A 20,224-nucleotide genomic window follows, 5' to 3' on the forward strand; every position below is an offset into this window, starting at 1 on the left:
ATCAACAAGGGAGAGGAGATTTCCATAAAGGTACAAGGATTATTATTTAGAAAATAATAATAATCATTCACTTTTTTGTTTATTTGCAAACAATGAACCATTAATTTTTAAAGAATCTATAAAATATGAGAAATGGATACATGCTATGAATGAAGAAATTGATGTTATCAAGAAGAATGAGACTTGAAAGTTATCTACCTTAGCTGAAGGTCATAAACCCATCAGTGTAAAGTGAATATTTAAAACAAACAAAAAATTATCAATGGAAAAGTGGAGAGGTATTTGCTCATGTTGCAAAAGGCTACACACAGAAGCAAGGTGTAGATTATGATGACGTATTTGCTCATGTTGCTCGTATGGAAACAATCAAATTAGTAATTTCTATTGCTACACAAAACAAATGGAAAATTCATCAACTTGATATAAATCAGCTTTTTTGAACAGTTTCCTTAAAGAAAAAAATTTATGTTGAAAAACCAGAAGGTTTTGTAATTGAAGGACAAGAAGAGAAGGTCTTGAAGTTGAATAAGGATTTATATGGCCTAAAGCAAGCACCAAGAGCTTGGAATAGTAGAGTTGACAAATATTTTCAAGATAATGGATTTAAAATCATGAGTATGCACTTTATGTTAAAATCCATGAACATGATATTTTGCTTATTTGTCTCTACGTAGATGATCTCATTTTCTTAGGGAGCAACCCAACAATGATTGAAGATTTCAAAAGGAATATGTTAAAAGAATTTGAAATGACTGATTTAGTGCTCATGTCTTATTATTTGGGCCTCGAGGTGAAGCATACCAGTACTGGAATTTTTGTTTCTCAAGAAAACTATTGCAAGAAAGTACTTGAGAAGTTTAACATGCTTGGGTGTAAGCCTGTTAACACCCCGATAGAATGTGGAGTGAAGCTTTCAAAATTTGATGAAGAAAATAAAGTAGATCATGCGATGTACAAAAGTCGCATGGGGAGCTTATGGTATCTAACTTCTACAAGACTGATATTCTTTTTGTTGGACTTGTTTGTCGTTTCATGGAAAATCCTTCATCTTCTCATCTAACGGCAGCAAAAAGAATTCTTCGGTATCTCAAATGTACTCTCAATTATGACTTGTTTTATGGATTTTCAAATACATTTGAGTTTATGGAATACTGTGATAGTGATTTTGGAGGAGATAAATATGATAGAAAATGCACTAGTTGGTATGTATTTTTTTATGGGAGATACAATTGTCTCATGGAGTTCTAAGAACCAATCAATTGTGGCACTTTCTAGTTGTGAAGCGGAGTATGTTGATGTTATGTCTTGTGCTTGTCATGCTATTTGGCTACAAAGATTGTTGATTGAAATTCAACTCCCACAAGAAAATGCTACAAAGATTTTGATTGATAACAAGTCTGCTCTAACTCTTGCAACGAATCCAATATTTCATGATCGAAGTAAACACATAGACACACGATATCACTTTATTTGTGAATGTCTTGAAAAGAAATAAGTGCATCTAGATTACCGTAAGTTCTTTTGATCATGTTGCATATATTTTCACCAAGCCTGAAGTATGATGTATTCTGCAAGTTCCGGAGATTGTTAGGAGTTGGTCAAAATCAAGTTTAAGGGATGTTAGGAATTAAACTTGTTTTTTATTAAAGAATTAAATATGCCAGGTTAATTAATTAAACTTGTGAGTTTAGTTGAATTCATAAACTCATTTCATTAAATAGGAGAGTTATTAATATTAAATTTGAGTTTAAGTTATGATGAATGTAAGTCCTATATACGTATTGTAATGCACATTGCAATGTGTGAAAAATAAAGAGAAACCCTTATTATAAAAATTATTCAATTGTCTTTTCTCTCATTTTTTATTTTGTGAGAATTCATATATTTTATTTTCCAACATCATAGGCGGCTACTCTTTCTGTCACCGGTTGCCTCCCTTATGTTCCACTGCTGCAACAAATGGGGTGCAGGTAAATTTTGCAAATACCTTTTTCTCTTGTACCTGATAATTTGATTTTCATTGGCAACTCAAACATTGTTCACTACCTTTAAATCCCATAGGAAAACTATAGCGAATGGGGTTTCGCTGTGTCTTACTTAAGCAACCTTTTGAGTTATTCCATAGCTGAAACAATACATCTATATTCCATATAATGCCAATGGTTCCCTCTACCACAAGTGGATGGCGTGCTTTTTCAATAGTCTATGGCGTTTATAAGATAATATATATTCATAATTTGATTAATTAATTGACAACACACATTATAAATATAACTGTTTGAATCCAAGATTTCTACAAAAAATAATATTCCTTTTTATCATTGAGACGCCTTGCGTTTTTTTTATTATGTGTCTCGATAAACTCTTTGTACAACTTTGGCAGATTACTTCTGTTCGAGGATGAAATTTTAAAATTTTAAAATGTAAGCATCATTTTGAAATGCGAGCATTTTAACATCTGTTTCAAATTTTTATAAATTTTAAAATGTAAGCGATTTTAAATTGATGTGTGGAACACAAATTTCATTAACAATGTTAGTGATAATGACATTAGTATGTGTTTAGTAAATTGTTTGTTTTTTTTTCTTTGTTCTTCCCGCTGAACCCAAGTAAGAGTTGCAACAAAAATTTTAGAAAAATATAGGTTGATTACACATATATCCTCCGTACTAGACTCTAACCTATCACTATTTTTTTAAGTCTAATCAAATTCAACTACGATTAATCAAAACAGAAAAAATATAATATTAAATATAATTCTAAAAAAATTAAATGATTAAAATAAAATATAAAAATAAATAAATGACCAAATAAATAATTTATCCAAAATTTATTATCAAATCTTCTAACCATAAACAACACTACACTACTCCAATGAAAAGTGCAGGGTGTAAAAGGGTAATCTGGCTAAGGTTAAAAATTAAGTGTTTAAACTATATTATATTTTAATTTATATATCTAAATTATTTTTCAGTTAATCTAAATGTCTATGTTATTATTTGAAATGTCTCGACTATAATAACCGTTAGAAAATCTTATAATAATTTGAGAAGAAATTATTCAAGATCATCTTCTAGTTGGGAGATTTTAAAAAATATTTTTTAGTAATAATAATTTGATTTTAATGTATTTTTAAAAATTAAAATTTTCAAAAATTATTAGGATACGACATATGTTACTTAACGAAAATTTTAAGGGTTATTATGATCGAAACACTTAAATTGATAACGTTTGTAATGTTAAACATTTAGATTGACTAAAAATAAATTAAACACACAAATAAGAAAATGATATAATTTATATTTTTATTTTATATTAAGCTTATAAATAAATAAAAGCCAAATATTTTTTTGGAGCTTATAAATTAAAAATACATTTAGTACTTAAACTATCAATTTTGATTTGTTTTAGTATCTAAATTTTTATTTTTTTTCAAAATTATACCTAATATTTAATTTTTGTTTCATTTTAGTACTCTATCGTTAAAAACTTTACTCATTCAGTTTCTAAATTATCAGTTTTAGTCCATTTTAGTACCTAAACTTTCAAAAAAAAATTCCAAAACATAATGTTAAATTTTAAAGGTACTAAAATAAAATAAAAACTAAACTTTAGGTATAATTTTAAAAAAAATAAAACATTAAATATTAAAATAAATTAAAATTAATAATTTAGGTACTAAACCTCAATTTATCTATATTTGTTTTTGTTTGTCCTTCTTACAATAAAATCCAAACTTAAAAGGGAAGCTCAATCACAATTTTGCATTCCTCTCTCGCTCGCCACAAGCACCAAAGAAACGCATCGCCACAAACCTCTCATCAAGAATGGCGGCCGCCACTTTCGCTAAGCTTTCCTCGTTAACTTCCTCCTTCAAATCTCCGATACCGATTTCCTTATCCACTCTCCCTTTCTCCACATCCCCTCAAAACCCCACCCATCACCGTTACACCGACTTTTCCTGCTCCCTTTCTCATGCTAGTTCCAATCCCAGATCCGCCTCCGCCGCTGTTACCCAAAAAACCGCTCCTTCCCATGATTTCGTTTCCCGTTATGCGGACGGTGAGCCCCGGAAAGGCGCTGATATCCTCGTGGAAGCACTTGAACGCGAAGGCGTTAAGGACGTGTTCGCCTACCCGGGTGGAGCTTCGATGGAGATCCACCAGGCTTTAACCCGGTCCAAAATTATCCGAAATGTCCTTCCGCGACACGAACAAGGAGGGGTCTTCGCCGCCGAGGGCTATGCGCGCTCCTCCGGCGTTCCCGGTGTTTGCATTGCAACGTCCGGCCCTGGGGCAACCAACTTGGTGAGTGGTCTCGCCGATGCAATGCTCGATAGCATTCCTCTCGTGGCGATCACCGGCCAAGTCCCTCGTCGGATGATCGGTACCGATGCTTTCCAGGAAACTCCGATTGTCGAGGTAACGAGGTCTATTACGAAACACAATTATCTTGTTCTTGATGTGGATGATATTCCTAGGATTGTTAGTGAGGCTTTCTTTTTAGCTACCTCGGGAAGGCCTGGACCTGTTTTGATTGATGTACCTAAGGATATACAACAGCAGCTTGCTGTTCCTAAATGGAACCAGCCTCCTAGGTTGTCGGGATATATGTCTAGGTTGCCCAAGGCTCCCAATGAGTCTCATTTGGAACAGATTGTGAGGCTGGTTTCCGAATCTAAAAGGCCGGTTTTATACGTCGGTGGTGGGTGTTTGAACTCCAGTGAAGAGTTGAAGAGGTTTGTTGAGCTTACAGGGATACCTGTTGCAAGTACTTTGATGGGTCTTGGGGTGTTTCCGATTTCGGATGAGTTGTCATTACAAATGCTTGGAATGCATGGAACCGTGTATGCTAATTATGCTGTGGATAAGAGTGATTTGTTGCTAGCTTTTGGTGTAAGATTTGATGATAGGGTGACTGGAAAACTTGAGGCCTTTGCTAGTCGGGCCAAGATTGTGCATATCGATATTGATTCGGCTGAGATTGGGAAGAATAAGCAGCCTCATGTGTCGGTGTGTTCCGATGTGAAATTGGCATTGCAGGGGATTAATAAGATACTGGAGAACAAGGGTGCAAATCTGAATCTTGATTATTCAGATTGGAGGCAGGAGTTAAACAAGCAGAAGGTGGAATTCCCGTTGAGTTACAAGACCTTTGGTGAAGCTATTCCGCCTCAATATGCAATTCAGGTTCTTGATGAATTAACCGGAGGGAATGCGATTGTAAGTACAGGTGTCGGTCAGCATCAAATGTGGGCTGCTCAGTTTTACAAGTACAGGAAGCCTCGTCAATGGTTAACATCAGGTGGATTGGGGGCTATGGGTTTTGGATTGCCTGCTGCCATCGGAGCTGCTGTTGCAAACCCGGATGCAGTTGTTGTAGACATCGATGGTGATGGAAGTTTCATCATGAACGTGCAAGAGTTGGCAACTATCCGAGTGGAAAATCTTCCTGTCAAGATATTATTGTTGAATAATCAGCATTTGGGCATGGTAGTTCAATGGGAGGACCGATTTTACAAGGCAAACAGGGCTCATACATACCTGGGAGATCCCTCCAACGAGTCAGAGATATTCCCGAACATGTTGAAATTTGCCGAAGCATGCGGAATACCAGCAGCCCGGGTGACGAAGAAAGAAGATCTCAAGGCAGCAATTCAGAAAATGTTGGACACTCCTGGACCTTACCTGTTGGATGTGATTGTCCCACATCAAGAGCATGTCCTGCCTATGATCCCCAGCGGAGGCGCTTTCAAAGACGTGATCACCGAGGGCGATGGAAGAACACAGTACTGATGTCAGTGAGCATCGCAATCTTTGTAATATGAGGTTCAGTTACTGAGTCCTGGCAGTTTTCTGGAACATAAACTTGTATGTGTTCCCATAAGTAGTTTTTTCTATGTTTTAAAAAACTACTATGTTTTAAAAAACTATCAAGTAGTTTTTTGTTTGTGGGAGTGTTGTATGTGTTCTAGTCAAATAATGTCATATAATGGAAGAATCTGAAGTTTTGTGTTTTCAAGGCTGCCCTTAAAAATACAGTGACATGAATATTAAACTAGAAACGACACTGTATGTGGTGATTGAAACTGGAAAAAGAAGATATTCTAACAAACAAAGGATCTATCAGCAATTCATTCAAGAAAATAACTTCAGTGACCAAAAATCCCAGATAATATATGATTTTGACCAACTTTTTTGAATTTGCGAAAATGACCAACAAAATCGCAATGCGATCTCTAATTCGCATTGCGATCTCCACTATCGCAAATTCGCGTTGCGATTTTCCATTTCGCGTTGCGATAGTTGAAAATCGCGTTGCGATTTTTCATTTCGCGTTGTGATAGTCTACAATTGTCGTTGCGATTTTCCAAATCCGTTACGATAGTCTACAGTTGTTGTTGCGATTTTCCAAATTCGTTGCGAAAATTCATTGTGATAGTTAAAAAAAAGATTTTGTTTCTTAAGAATTTTCTCTAAAAAGATAGTATCCGCGCGGACGTGTCGAAGACACGTATTACCACGACCACGACGGCGGCGCGCGAGAGTCCTCCTTGTTCTCTATCACTCAACAAGAAAGTGGGAAAGTCAAGCCTTAAATACCATTCCAATAGTGTTTCCAATACTATGTGGGATTTGAGCATTACCAACACTTTTTCTCAATACTATGTGGGATTGAGCCTTAAATAGTGATATTATTTTTGAATGTTTTGCTTAAAATTGCAATAATCACGATTAATTGTAGATTGACTTTTAATTATGACATATTTAATTGTATAATACTAATGCAATTAGTTGCTGATTCAGTTGTTTTAAGGTGCATGATTGTTAATTGTTTCCTGAATAATCACATTGTATTGGAAACAAGTGTTGGTAATGCTTAATCCCACATAGTATTGGAAACACTATTGGGAATGGTGTTTAAGGGTTGGCTTTCCCACTTCCTTGTTGAGTGATAGAGAACAAGGGGGACTCTCGCGCGCCGCCGCCGCCGCCGCCGTCTCGTCTCGTCTCGTCTCGTCTCGTCTCGTCTCGGGTCATGGTCGTGGTCGTGGTCGTGGTCGTGGTCGGTCGTGTCTTCGACACGTCCGCGCGAATACTATCTTTTTAGAGAAAATTCTTAAGAAACAAAATCTTTTTTTTTACTATCACAACGAATTTGAAAAATTGCAACGCCAATTGTAGACTATCGCAACGAATTTAGAAAATCGCAACGACAACTGTAGACTATCGCAACGCGAAATGGAAAATCGCAACGCGATTTTCAACTATCGCAACGCGATTTTCAACTATCGCAACGCAAAATGGAAAATCGCAACACGATTTTCAACTATCGCAACGCGAAATGGAAAAGTGCAACGCGATTTTCAACTATCGCAACGCGAAATGGAAAATCGCAACGCGATTTTCAACTATCGCAATGCGAAATGGAAAATCGCAACGCGATTTTCAACTATCGCAACGCGAAATGCAACGCGAATTTGCGATAGTGGAGATCGCAATGCGAATTAGAGATCGCATTGCGATTTTGTTGGTCATTTTCGTAAATCCAAAAAAAATTGGTCAAAATCGTATATTATCTAGGATTTTTGGTCACTGGATTATTTTCTCATATATATATATAATGTCATTAAAGCTCACTTGTTTGGCTATGCCTTCTTTGCCTTCCAACTACCACTCCTTAAAAACCATTTGCTGAATTTGACAAAATTATAATTATATTTCGGTAGAAAATATTAATAAACAATATATTGGGTAGATAAGAACCATCAAATTGAAATCTTAATCTTGTAAATAATGTTAGAAGATAACAGTAAATATAATAATCACAACAAAATATTTATCAATAATTTATGTACAGGAACTCTTTCGAAAAAAATTACAGACAAAAAAAAAAGAACTTACACTAAACAAACATAAGAAAATACAAGAGAAATCATCGTAAACAACTTTTATTATTATTAATCAATAAAAAATAAAATAGACTTACTACTTCTAATCAAACTATGTTTTTTTTTTCATTTTTTCTTAATTTTGTATCTTCGTTGATTTGACTTGAATCGGATTCAAGTCAAACTCTAACAAATATTATTACTAAATAAAAATTTATTAGAATACACACTTAAATAAACATGAGGACCTCATTGAATATCTAATTACTGTGCCTTGGTGGTATAAGGAGCATTCCCCATCCTAGCGTGTAACAAATTTCTAAGCTAATGTTAAGAGTACAAAAACAACACATGATGGTTCTTGCCAATGAAACATTGCTTAAACATTTCAAACCCCCTAGAGGTAAACACCAGATTGATCTCTTGCCATTTCATGTTGTCATAGAATTCCCTGCTACATTATTGTCAACTGATAAAATGATCAACAATCACAAATAACAGTAGAAAGGTGATTCCAATAATGTTGGTCTGATTTTAGTGGTCCCAAGTCTCTTTATCTACTCTATGTCGCATGACTATTTATAATGTCTTGGATCGTTGTATTAATCATGAGTAGTCTTGTCATTGATATTGATTGAACATCCTAAACAATAATCCCTTATTCTCTTTGTCTACCCTCAATCGTACGATTATTCATAATATCTTTAATGTTAATCAAAAGTTGTCATGTCATTGATATTGATTGAACATCTTAGAGAGTAATGGCTTAAACTAGAAGACTATGTGTATCAACACATGATTTATAATGATTATGCTAGGGGTTTGCTCACCTGGATTCGACACGTGATAGTCACTGACGATTTGTGTTTGAGAGTTTGCACAGATCTTGTATTCGCGTATCTAGAGGTGCGCACGTATGGAGGTTCGCGGGGTCTGAGAGTTTACAGGGGTAACAACTATCTTTGTCGATCTTTTATGGAATATTACTTCTATGCATGATGCATGCATGCATTGGACAATCCAGCTCCCACTCCATATGCATTTGAGAAGTTCTAAAGCCCTCAAAATTATTTGATTGCATCATTTTATATCTTATTTCTAACTTAAAATCCTAAGTTATAAACCCCAAGTTAAAGTTCATGGTTTAGAGGTTATGAGGTTATGGTTAGGGTTTATAGTTTATAATTTAAGGTTTTAAGTTATGGGTAGAGTATATAATGATGCAATTGAGCAACTTCGATGGTTAAATTGGTGCAAAAATACGATATGGACAAAAGTGATAAATTAAGTTTACTACATGAGGCAAAAGTTACCCTTTTGTCATAATAATTTAAGGGACTGAATTGATCAAATTGAAAGAATGTTAATGGCCAAAATAGCATCTAAAATCTAAATTATGAATTTAAGGATTAAATTGAATATTGATATGATTAATAAGAACTAAATAAATAATTTTAGCAAAAAACACACATCATATGCTGGGTGAATCAAGTCAGGGTCGGTTTGTGGATCTATTGTTCCAAACGGCACCGTTTGAATCTGTTCTCAGTCTCACTGTCTAAAATGATATAAGTTTGGGTCAATATATGAATCCTCTAATTTAATTTTTTTTTTTGAAGGTGTTGGACGCCTCTCTTTCTCACATCAAATGGCGTCTTAAATCTCATTCTAAGCGCCGACTCCAAATAGGTCCTTTCTTCCTTTTCTTTAATTGCTGGCCTTCTACCAATTTTTCTATTTCTGGGAATTTTTTTAATTATTTTTACTTTTATTTTTAGCTCTGTTTTCTTTTTGAGTATTTTGTTTTCTCAATGAGCGAAGATTGAAATAAGCTAAAGTTCAAATTTTAGAGTTGCTGAAAAGCATGGATGATTTTTATTTTTGCAAAATCAAGTTTAGACATTTTATTTTCCTAAGAGTGGAGTTAAGTATCAGATATTGGTATATGGAGAGCAATGCTTGATTTTACTTTTACATGAATCGATTAGATTCAATGTGTGTTAAAACACTTTGTTCGATTTTGATAAACCATGGTTTTGATTTATGTTGTTGCATTGATGCAAAAGCAACAATCAGAAGGAATTGTGGTGTTTGGCTATGTTTTCCCATGTATTGCCAAAACAATCAGAAGTTTCATGTTAGATGCCCTGCAGGCCTACACAGTTGTTGCATCGACCGATAGTTTTGTTTGTAACTTTAACTATGCTTGTTGAAAGGTTATCGCTTATGGGTTTAATACTATCTCTGACTATGATTTTGTTCTGGCAGCACTTATATTTGAACAGCTAAGAGTAATGGTTATAGAATATATGATATATCTGATACACGTAAAAGAAATGGCCAAGTATGTGAGTTCAAGCTTGAGTTCAGAAGTGGAACTTCTATTTGTGGATCTAGACCAGGATCCTCCCAAGGTAGAACCGTCCCGTGTGCATTTACTTTCGGTAAATTTGTAACGTCTTGTCTAAAATATTCATCTTTACCTTCTGAATGGAGAACTTCACATTTTTGTTTCAGATGATAACTCTAGACGACAAAAATTTACTAGGGATGCAGCTTATGTCAATTCAGAAATTATTCTCCTTGTATTTTCCTCTTGAAGGAGCGAGAAATGATCTCTTGCCACCTGACAGGACAGAACTCCAAGCGGATTCCAAATCCTTAAGTGAGCCAATCGATTCTCAGTCTTCTTTACTTAAGGATCTTAGTAGCTGCATGCATGACACTGAAGTCACCGTGCCTACTATAAATGGGTAATCATAACACATTATTTACATGTATCAATTATACCTATGATATATCATATCTTATATGCCAACACATACTGTGTTAAAACACATGCATCCTTAGAGAAAAATCTATGTTACTTGACCCAGGAGTGAGTTGTAGGATATAAATGTGTCCGATACGGGTATGCTCGTTTTTTCCCCTAGTTTTTCCATATTTTTCAAGTATCCTTGTAGGATCATATTCCTATACACATATATGTATATATGCCAGATGCAGATGTTGAGTACAGGCATTTCAAGAAAAATGATGAGTTAAGGTAACATATAGGAAACCGATAACTCTATCTGTAATTTCTTCAAGTACACGATTCTTTATTATAGCCATCTAAATGTGGTCCAAATTGGATTGTCTACAGTTAGGAGTTGGTGGCACTATCTGGCTCAGGCAATTTTCTCTGATTCTAAGTTCTTACATAAGCAACTTGCCAATATATTTCTACTAAAAAAAGACATATTATTAACCAGCAGACTTTATAATTTTATGAAAACCGTGTCGATTTGCTTCAGGTGGTTTCTATATTTATGGTACCATATATGTTTATTCTCATCATACTACTTGGGATTCTATTCTGGTGCAGATGGCTTCTAGGTTATCCAGTAGTGTACTTGTTTAGCAAGGACCATATTGGAGATGCTATATGTAACCTTTCCACCAAATTTCTTCGTATCTACAAAATTTTGGTATCAAGTTATGTTTTTTCATTTCTTGTCTTTGGATTGTTTAACTTCAATATAAAAATGAAGGTTCACCAATCCCTCGAACAATGACCAATTACGGCTGAGTACATGCTGGAATTTGGTTGTTTATCAGTAAAGTCTCCTAGCTATGTCTTCTGGAAATTGCCTTTTCACAGTGTGAAGTAAGAAGGTTGATCCAGTCCCGAAAGTTCGAATCCCAAAGCATACAAAGAAATGCATGAAATCAAATACAAATTTCAGTGACAATTCAAGAGAAAAAAGTGTAGTAACTAATAGGATATCGAGGAATCAGATTCGAGGAAACATGATCCTCAATATCTGAATGTATCTGTTAAAATGCATGATATGTAGGTTAGGGTCACACTGCCCCCCCCCCCCCCGGCCTATATATATATGTGTATAATTCTATTTTATAATCAACATAAAGTTCATAGTTTATTCATGTCAAAATTTTGATTTATTTCAGGTAAAGTACGTCCAATAAAGAACCACACCTGGAGGAACTGATGAGGTAAGTTCCTCGTAGTAACTTGTTTAGAGTTTCAAGAGAGTGAGAGGAGAGGGACCGCTACTTTTTCCTGTGCCACCTCGAGGTGGTGTAAGGTTTGGAGAGTTACAAGCTTGCTATAGTTAACATAGTGACCTCCAGTTCAGAAAGTTTGAACGGTTATAGTTAAATGCTTGGATATCATACATCAAAATTACTCAATTATAAACTTTTATTGACCGGAAATTCTTCTGAAGCTACATCCTCAGTTGCCCCTTCAATGACACCGGCTTGTATTTCCTTTTGTTTCCTGATGTATTTTATATTCAAGACTACATCATGATATCCATGTGTTTCTGTGGAAATCTGTTTCAGTTTTTCAGTGCCCTATGAACTGAGCATGAGAGGGAGCAATGAGCCATGGGCGGAGTCATTTTTGGCTCGGTTGCAGTTGAAAAGGGCAAGATGCAAACATACTTGGAGCTCCTTGGAAATGGAGGGCACCGAATGCTACCCACAAGCAATTGCATTATAGAAAACGGTTCACACTAATGCCAATCAAACCCTAGTTCCGGCAGGTCCCCGTTACATTCCGCATAGCCCCTATTAAACCCTAGTTCCGGCAGGTCCCCATTCAGTATTTCTTATTGGGATTGAATATTGATAGACCGGGTAGGACTAGGTAATGTTTGAAGGTACGTGGTTCATGGAATTAATGAGTACTTTCATTTTACATCTTCCTTAATTAGGGTTATAGCCTAAGATCTTGTGCAATGGAGAAAAATATTCAGAGCTTCACTATTAGCCCTAAAGCTCGGACAAATATACACGTAAATCGTTTGATCAAATGACACTTAACCTAAAAATTCTAATTTTAAAAGTACCAATAAATTTGATTTTTAAATCGGATCTAATTTGATTCAAATTTGTCCAGCAAAATGAGTAAAACTAACTCGTTAATAGTTTGGATTTAAAATGAGTTTCAGCTCTGAAAAAAAACGGTAGCAAAAATATTTATATGAATTTTTCATATAAATATTTTATGTTAGATTTTAAATTATTAAAAAAATAAGATAATCTTATAAAATTAACTATTAGACGATTTAATATTCCACGAACCAAATACTATTATTTCAAATAAGACAATAACATTCTAGATAATATTTCTAAGATAAATATCAGAATTCAAATTTAATCAAAATGAGATAACATAATCATCCTTGATTAGTTAATGGATCTTTATCTTTCAATATTTTGATTTAAAGGTTTTTTTAAAACTTTAATTATTTAATAATAATAATAATAAATATGTATATTATGTAATTAAAATTTCAGTGGGCTTGTAGGCAAAACTTTCGAGATAATGTTCTGAAAGAAATTAATTCACGAGCTAATACACTCCCAAGATTAATTGCTCAAATAGGGTGAAATCCACAGTGTTGACCGTAGGTCGCCATGCACTCCGGGCTACCTACCCTTGCTCAAACAGAGAGAATGAACGTGTTGCATGGCACATGCACGTCCCAACACATAGGTCGCCATGCCCTCCGGGCGACTTTGTAGGTCGCCATGCCCTCCGGGCGACCTTGTAGGTCGTCATGCACTCCGGGCTACTTACCCTCACACGGCTTCCCTCGGATTTCCTCGCATAGCTCGCTCGGTTGCCCTCGGATGCCCTCGCATAACTCGTTCGGATGGCCTCGGTCGGATGACCTCAGATGCCCAGCGTGTTGGAACGTGCATGACACATGCAATCTCTTGTAGCTCACCGAGAATACATGACGACCTAGTAGGTCGCCCGGAAGGCATGACGACCTACGGCCAACACTGTAGATTTCACCCTATTTGAGCAATTAATTTTGGGAATGCTTTATTTTGTGAATTAATTTTTTCCATAATATTATCTCGAAAGTTTTGCCCGGCTTATAACTGTGTAATAGTTTGAAATATGTTATAATAACCTTTTTATTTCTAAAAAGCAAAAAAGTTGTTTTACTCCTATTCCCACTTCCCTTGAAAATGACAGGCACATAAAAAGAAAAGAAAAGAGAAAGAACTTGGAAAATCCTGAAAAAGAAGATGTGCAGCAAATGATAATCCTAAGCACCGTTGATCAAGGCAAGCACTTCGGCTTCAGATGGAAGGGCGGGGATCGCACCCTTTTTCGTTGTCGTTATTGCCCCGCATGCATTCGCGAATTTTAGTACCTCCCTCAATTTTGATTCATTCTGCATTTTTAAAAAAAACAAAACATTTAGAATAAAAAATAATATATAAAAAAGGGTAAAATACTTGTTTAGCATCTCAAGGAAGTAAACATGTAAAAAACGGGTCACCTCAAGTATGGTTGGGTCTTGTACAATCTTGCACAGCAAAGCACCAACGAAGGAGTCCCCAGCCCCAGTCGTATCCACCGTATTCACATGGAAAGCATCCACTGCCCCATGGAAATTCTGACCATAAAAACCACTTTTTAATACAAATACAGGCATCACCAACCCCTACAGCTAAGGGATGAAATTAACACACCTTGGTATAATATCTGCTACCCTTTTCACCCAGGGTGACCAGGAGCAGTGTCAAGTTGGGGCGCCAAAGCTTCATAGCGGTTTCGTCGTCGATTTTGTCGCTACCGGTCAAGAACTCTAGCTCGACATCGCTGACCTTGATTATATCAGCCTTATCCCAGATGGACAATATATGTTTCCTTGCCTCATCGGCTGAAGGCCAGAGCGGCAGCCGAAGGTTTGGATCATATGAGAGCAACGCTCCCGATTCTTTCGCCACTTCCATTGCCTTCAAGTGAGCCGATCTGCATGGCTCCACGATCAAACTTATTGATCCGTAATGGAACACTTCGGCCTGCACACCCAAAACAATACACCCGAGTCCTTCAAAATAATTAACTTTGAGAAAATTTGCAATTAAAACGATGATTCATGCAGTGTTGTTATGTAGGTAGGTTAATCATTTAATCCATAAGCTAACAAATAACGAAAAATCACGCGGGCTAATACAACTTCTCACCAAACATATACTCAAATGTATGGAAATTGATTTATGCATTCCTTCACTTCCATAATGTCATCATCAACGATGAATACTAATTATTATTAAAAAAATATAAAATTAAAAGATTGGTGCGACCACCATTAAATGATTCAAGCTTGAAATTATCAATAATTAAAAAATATTCTAATAGGAGTACTTATTTAATAATAATAATACGGCCAAACCAAACACGTGAACTCACGTGATAAAGTGGGGATTAAACGGACGTTGCTGACTGGACCCATCGTGGAGACAATCATATAAACCCACGTGACCGAACAATATGGATTAACAGTGGCCTAAAAAGTTAAATTTGCAATTAATTTCATTTATAGAAAACCCACAGGACACGGCAAAATTTTACATCCATCCCTATTACAAAGTTAGGTCACATTAGACGGGAAAGTAAATCATATTTTCAGAATCAGATTACATTCCAATAAATAAATAATAATAAAGGGAAACCATACTGTTAAGTCGGCGGTAACCTCACCGACAGGTACTAATATCAAATCCCGTAGTTTTGAACCTAGATACTCAGGGTGGGTCCCGTAAAGACTTATGGAACCATAATAATATAGGCTATATGGCTAACACGTCAGTTTATTTGAAACTCTACTCTCGATTATGGCGCGTGTGAATCAGTGTTCTATTTTTGGTTCTTTAAGTCAAGATTGTAGTTAAAGAATGGAGATTAAGATATTTGCAGAGTTCAGGGAAAAAATGATGATAATGTCACTTACGGATCTGATGAGATCAAGATTCAATTCCTCCGGTTTCAACAGCATGTCGGCGCTAGGATTTCTGTAGAACATGAACTCACGCTCTCCATCGGCGCGTAGAGTTACGAACGCCAGAGCGGTTCTAGCGCCTTCGTCGAACAAGATCCCGTCACCGGAGACTCCGTTTTGCTTGAGAATATCGGCAAGCATGTGACCAAACTCATCGTCGCCAAGTTTCCCGACGAAGGACGCTTTGCCGCCTAGTCTTGAGACGGCGATCGCGACGTTGGCTGGGGCGCCACCGGGGGCTTTGAGGAAACCTGGAGCCTCAGCTAAAGAAACGCCAGAGACGGTGGGGACGAAGTCGATCAGCATCTCGCCGAAGCTCACGATGGAAGTGTTGTCGGAAACGACCCCGTTTGGTGCCATGACGTCGAAAACAAAGAAAAAACAAACAAAGGCGACCGTTTTATTTCCTAAGGAAAGAAACTAGAACTTGAGAATACAGTATCACAGAAGACTGAACAGATGAAGGAAAGACCGATGTCTATTATATAGGAATAGAAAAAACAGGAATTTGATTTTTACTATAATTATAATTATTAATATATTCTTCATTTTTAAAACTTTAGGAACTGTGTTCTTTTTGGGATATTTCGGTAGAGTGCGCCCGCTGTTTCTGTTTTGATTTCGGATTATTATTTACTGATAAAAACAGATATCATTTTTTGACCATTTTTTAGGGTTGTTCTGTATTTTATTTGTTGTACAACCATCTAATTTACAGTTTAAAAAGGGTAAAAATCGATTGAATAATAATTTTGATTAAGGCTTTTATCATATTTTTTATTTTATTTATTTCTTATTGTTCTTTAACCTTAAATTAAGTGGTTGTTATTTAGGTTTTCACTTATTTTTTATTGGAATCAAATATCTTATTTGTTCTCCAAATAATTTGTATATTTGTTTGTATAATCCATATTACTAATCTGAATGAATTAAAAATATTAATTATACGACCAAATTCTATTTTTAAGAGTATTTGCTAATAGTAAGTATAAATTTTAGATCAAATATCACGGCGCAGAGTTGGATTACAAAACAAAACATACCCACAGAATTTACATAGGACAACAATTTGAACGGGAATAAATTTTTAAAAAGATTACACAACATATTCTTTATAATAATATAAGCAAGAAGTAAAACTTAAAAATCTTAATTTAAAAATAAAGGAAATTGATTTTGCAATGATTTATCACAGATAGAATTGAGAACTCAACTAATAAATTGATTACTGCTACAATTTCTTTATTTATTTTTTTATTGTCATTTTTTGTCTCTAATCAATTCTACGTGGGATAGGTTCCCAACAAAGTATCTCGAGCTGCTGCTGGGTCAGGTGAGGAACTCTACTGAGATGTGGCAACCTGACATTGAAAAATACCAAACTGGACTAGATGATTGGAAAGGTAAATTATTTTCTTTCGGAGACCGGATCACCTTGATTAAGTCGGTCCTGAACAACCTTTCGGTTTACTACCTCTCAATACTCCAAATAACTGTAGCTGTGACGGTAAAGCTAAATAGTTTAACGTTCAATTTTTTTGTGGGCCTTACGAGAAGGTAAATCGATACATTGGATCAAATGGGGTAATGTGTGCAAGCCGAAGGATCATGGTAGATTGGGTCTTGCTGATGTAAGGTTTTAGTAGCTAAATACGGGTTGCGTCGTTAATTCGAGAAAGTCCTTGTGGGTTTGGAGGAATATTTCATCCCCGTTGAACAAGGATGATGACCATTTTATAGGTAATTTAAGATGGGTGCTGGGGGACGAAAACCTCATCGACTTTTAGAACGACTGTTGGACTGAGGTTCCTTCGCTAAAGTCATCGTTCCCGAGAACCTTTTGGATGACAATTAACAAAAGTGGTAAAGTCACGGAGTTTGGCCGTGTTCGAAATGAAGAATGGATATGGTCAATCGAAATCAGAAGAACTCTATTCGTTTGGGAGCACAGAATTTGGGATAAGTCCATTCATGTATTAAATAGAGCAAAGAAATGTGGTTTGGGCACTGATAGATTAGTTTGGGTGGGGTCCCCTTCTGGAGTCTACTCTCCCAAATATTTCTAGAGAGTTTATCTAGCATCGGATCCGAGGAGGATAGGTGTTGGAAGTTAGTATGGGCCAAATTAGTTTCGCCTAAAGTTGAAGCATTCGTGTGGAAGGTGGCTCATCAAAGAATCCCGATACTTGTTGAGTTAGTTGCTAGGGGCGTTACGATTGTGGTTCCCCCTATTTGCGTGTGGTGTCGAGAGTTTAATGAATCAGTTATTCATCTTTTCTGCCATTGCCCAATTGTGTGGGGGATTTGGCAAAGATTTTGTTGGCAGTGGAGAATTAACCTCATGATCCCTGGTAATGTTCGAGAATTCATCTTCTTGTGGGAAAACCAACCAATAAAAGTTTCCTCAAAACCAGTATGGAGAATGGCCTTCTTTGCTGTTATAAGGACTATTTGGTTGTGCCGAAATGAAATCCTTTACAATAAAAGAAAGTTTCAGCGTTGGGCATCTATATGATTTGGCTATGTTGAGGTTGGGTTTTTGGTGCAGAAGCAAAAGGTCATTCTGTTGTCCTTCCATTTTGGATTGTGTTCGATTCCCTAACCTTGTTAATGTAACTTGTTAAAACTGTCCTGCTACTTTGGATGTGGTGGCTCTGTTTGGTCGGGTACCCACATGTGCTGCAAAGTTTATGTTTCTGTCAGTTGTTGATAAATCCCGAAATTTGTAGACTATATGAAAGCTCCAAAGACCTTGGTTTCTTGTGTAAGAAGAATTGAACGTGGAAGTCCTTACTTGAAATGTTGGTGTTTTGTTTGTTGGGTCATTCACTTTGGTTGTGCCTTGTTCTTCTGGACAGTTGGAGAGTTTGCGAGTTTGTTGGTTTGATCAGATGTTGATTCGATCTCTCGGCTACAAGATGTAAAACATCAGTGGGAATATAGACATTTGCGCTTGAAGGGTGCTTGTTTTCTGGGGCTCATGGCTCCCTTTCTAATCTGGTGTGATTGAGGGTGCTCAAGGGTGTGGGCAGTAATGGCTGCTCTACGATAAATCCCAAATCAATGTAGTCAAGTCTGTGTTTAAACTTGATCAATTTTTCGTTAAAGAAAAATGGTCAATCGCTTCATAAGCATAGATCCATGGTCAAGAAAGAGAATGGTACAAAATGGTGCGATAATCGGTTCCTGTGGTCTTACAAAATTGTCTGTGATGTAGAAGCTACTTTTGATTTGGTCTGAAAGCATAAGCGAGACGTAATTCTGGTGGAATTGTCTATGTCTCCACTCTTCTAGTTCATAGTTTTGCTCATTTCCATTAAAGTTTCAAGAAGTAAGTTTAGAATTAAAGATTGCTTGGTCTCTTGAAGTCGAGTATCTTAAAATCAAAGCAGGTTTAGTGTTGGTTTCATTGCCTTCCCACTAATTGGTTGTGGCTGTGGGTGCCTAAGTGTGTGGCATAAATGCTATCTTTTTCGGGTGAGTTACTGTCATCGTCATGCTTGGTTTGATTTGTACTTCGGACGTCGTAGTGTACTCTTTTTCTTCCATTTAAGTTAAGAATATTTTTTAACGAGATCTACGTGAGTGTCGTATTTTTGTATGTTTCCACCTCTTAATAACATGCAAAGTACATCCCTTTAAAAAAAAAGACATTAAGAAAGAGTTATTTAATTCAACTTTCTTTTTTTTTCTTCCCTATGAAAAAGAATAATAATGTTTGTATAGTCTAAATTTTTAATATTATATATATATATTTGAGAAAACTCTCTAAGAGCACCAAAGGCCTTCTTATAAAGATGACCATACACATTAAATGAATTATTCAGAAGTTTACCAAAAATGTCATCTTTGTCAGATGTTTTATTTCTTGACATGACTCTGACAGTCAAATCTAGTAGTTAATAGTCGTATTTACATAATATGTCAGCATTCTAATAAGTATGATGATCCTAAGTTTAACATCAATCGTTTTACGATCAAAGTATATATATGTATATATATCTTGAGAGAGACCGGAAAATAAGACTTTCTGATCTTTCACATTCTTCTCTCCAAGTTTTCATCTAGAAAAGATTATCTTCTTCTCTACACCACTTTTAGAGAAAACCACTAGCTAACGATCATCTTTTCATCGGTTGTGATTCTTCATCTAAATCAAAAGAGATTAATCGTTAACAATCGACGAAATTAACTTGTTTTCATTAACATTTGGTGCAATGAACGTAGACTACTTTTAATCTTCAATATCAGTTAAAGATAGATTCCCAAAATTAGAACAACTAAATTCAGAATTACATTGTCAACCACAACAACCACCTTAACGAGCAAACCAAACAAAATAATCACAATGGTTTATGGAAGAGCATATACCTCACATACTAAACACTTCTTACCCCTGCAATTCAAATTGCCTAAGGAGGTCTACAATGAACAAGAGACCTCACGAATCACTTATTACAATACAAAAATTATATGGACCTTATAGGGGCATCCGACGAGCTGAAATGCAATGTTT

The 20,224-nt window shown here is 35.8% G+C and overlaps 3 protein-coding genes across 3 annotated transcripts; 2 read left to right on the forward strand and 1 right to left on the reverse strand.

Moving 5' to 3' along the window:
* The first annotated feature begins 975 nt into the window (after positions 1–975).
* On the forward strand, positions 976–6,021 carry LOC120212773 (acetolactate synthase 3, chloroplastic-like). Its single transcript, XM_039210966.1, has 3 exons — positions 976–1,202; positions 1,276–1,439; positions 3,745–6,021. Exons 1-3 carry the CDS (start codon positions 976–978, stop codon positions 5,793–5,795), a joined length of 2,442 nt encoding a protein of 813 aa, XP_039066897.1. The 3' UTR covers positions 5,796–6,021.
* A 3,497-nt stretch (positions 6,022–9,518) lies between these two features.
* On the forward strand, positions 9,519–12,407 carry LOC120212702. Its single transcript, XM_039210923.1, has 6 exons — positions 9,519–9,580; positions 10,160–10,305; positions 10,409–10,644; positions 11,259–11,369; positions 11,846–11,890; positions 12,242–12,407. Exons 2-5 carry the CDS (start codon positions 10,186–10,188, stop codon positions 11,847–11,849), a joined length of 471 nt encoding a protein of 156 aa, XP_039066854.1. The 5' UTR covers positions 9,519–9,580; positions 10,160–10,185; the 3' UTR covers positions 11,850–11,890; positions 12,242–12,407.
* Positions 12,408–13,815: 1,408 nt separating this feature from the next.
* On the reverse strand, positions 13,816–16,145 carry LOC120212701 (probable fructokinase-4). Its single transcript, XM_039210922.1, has 4 exons — positions 15,661–16,145; positions 14,396–14,728; positions 14,203–14,319; positions 13,816–14,094 (listed from the first exon to the last, which is right to left on the reverse strand). The coding sequence occupies exons 1-4, from the start codon at positions 16,066–16,068 to the stop codon at positions 13,966–13,968; spliced, it is 987 nt and encodes a 328-aa protein (XP_039066853.1). The 5' UTR covers positions 16,069–16,145; the 3' UTR covers positions 13,816–13,965.
* Between the last annotated feature and the right edge of the window lie 4,079 nt (positions 16,146–20,224).

Source organism: Hibiscus syriacus, unplaced genomic scaffold (assembly GCF_006381635.1).
Source record: "Hibiscus syriacus cultivar Baekdansim isolate YM2019G1 unplaced genomic scaffold, ASM638163v2 tig00110015_pilon, whole genome shotgun sequence".
In the NCBI taxonomy this organism is placed as follows: domain Eukaryota; kingdom Viridiplantae; phylum Streptophyta; class Magnoliopsida; order Malvales; family Malvaceae; genus Hibiscus; species Hibiscus syriacus.

Coding starts and splice junctions, on each gene's coding strand:
- LOC120212773 (XM_039210966.1), top strand. CDS start 976: ATGGTATCTAACTTCTACAAGACTGATATTCTTTTTGTTGGACTTGTT. Junction 1,203..1,275: donor GATAGAAAATGCACTAGTTG/GTATGTATTTTT, acceptor GGCACTTTCTAG/TTGTGAAGCGGAGTATGTTG. Junction 1,440..3,744: donor TCCAATATTTCATGATCGAA/GTAAACACATAG, acceptor CAAACTTAAAAG/GGAAGCTCAATCACAATTTT.
- LOC120212701 (XM_039210922.1), bottom strand. CDS start 16,068: ATGGCACCAAACGGGGTCGTTTCCGACAACACTTCCATCGTGAGCTTC. Junction 14,320..14,395: donor GTAGCAGATATTATACCAAG/GTGTGTTAATTT, acceptor TTTTATGGTCAG/AATTTCCATGGGGCAGTGGA. Junction 14,095..14,202: donor AAGACCCAACCATACTTGAG/GTGACCCGTTTT, acceptor TTAAAAATGCAG/AATGAATCAAAATTGAGGGA.
- LOC120212702 (XM_039210923.1), top strand. CDS start 10,186: ATGGTTATAGAATATATGATATATCTGATACACGTAAAAGAAATGGCC. Junction 10,306..10,408: donor TAGACCAGGATCCTCCCAAG/GTAGAACCGTCC, acceptor TTTTTGTTTCAG/ATGATAACTCTAGACGACAA. Junction 10,645..11,258: donor ACCGTGCCTACTATAAATGG/GTAATCATAACA, acceptor ATTCTGGTGCAG/ATGGCTTCTAGGTTATCCAG.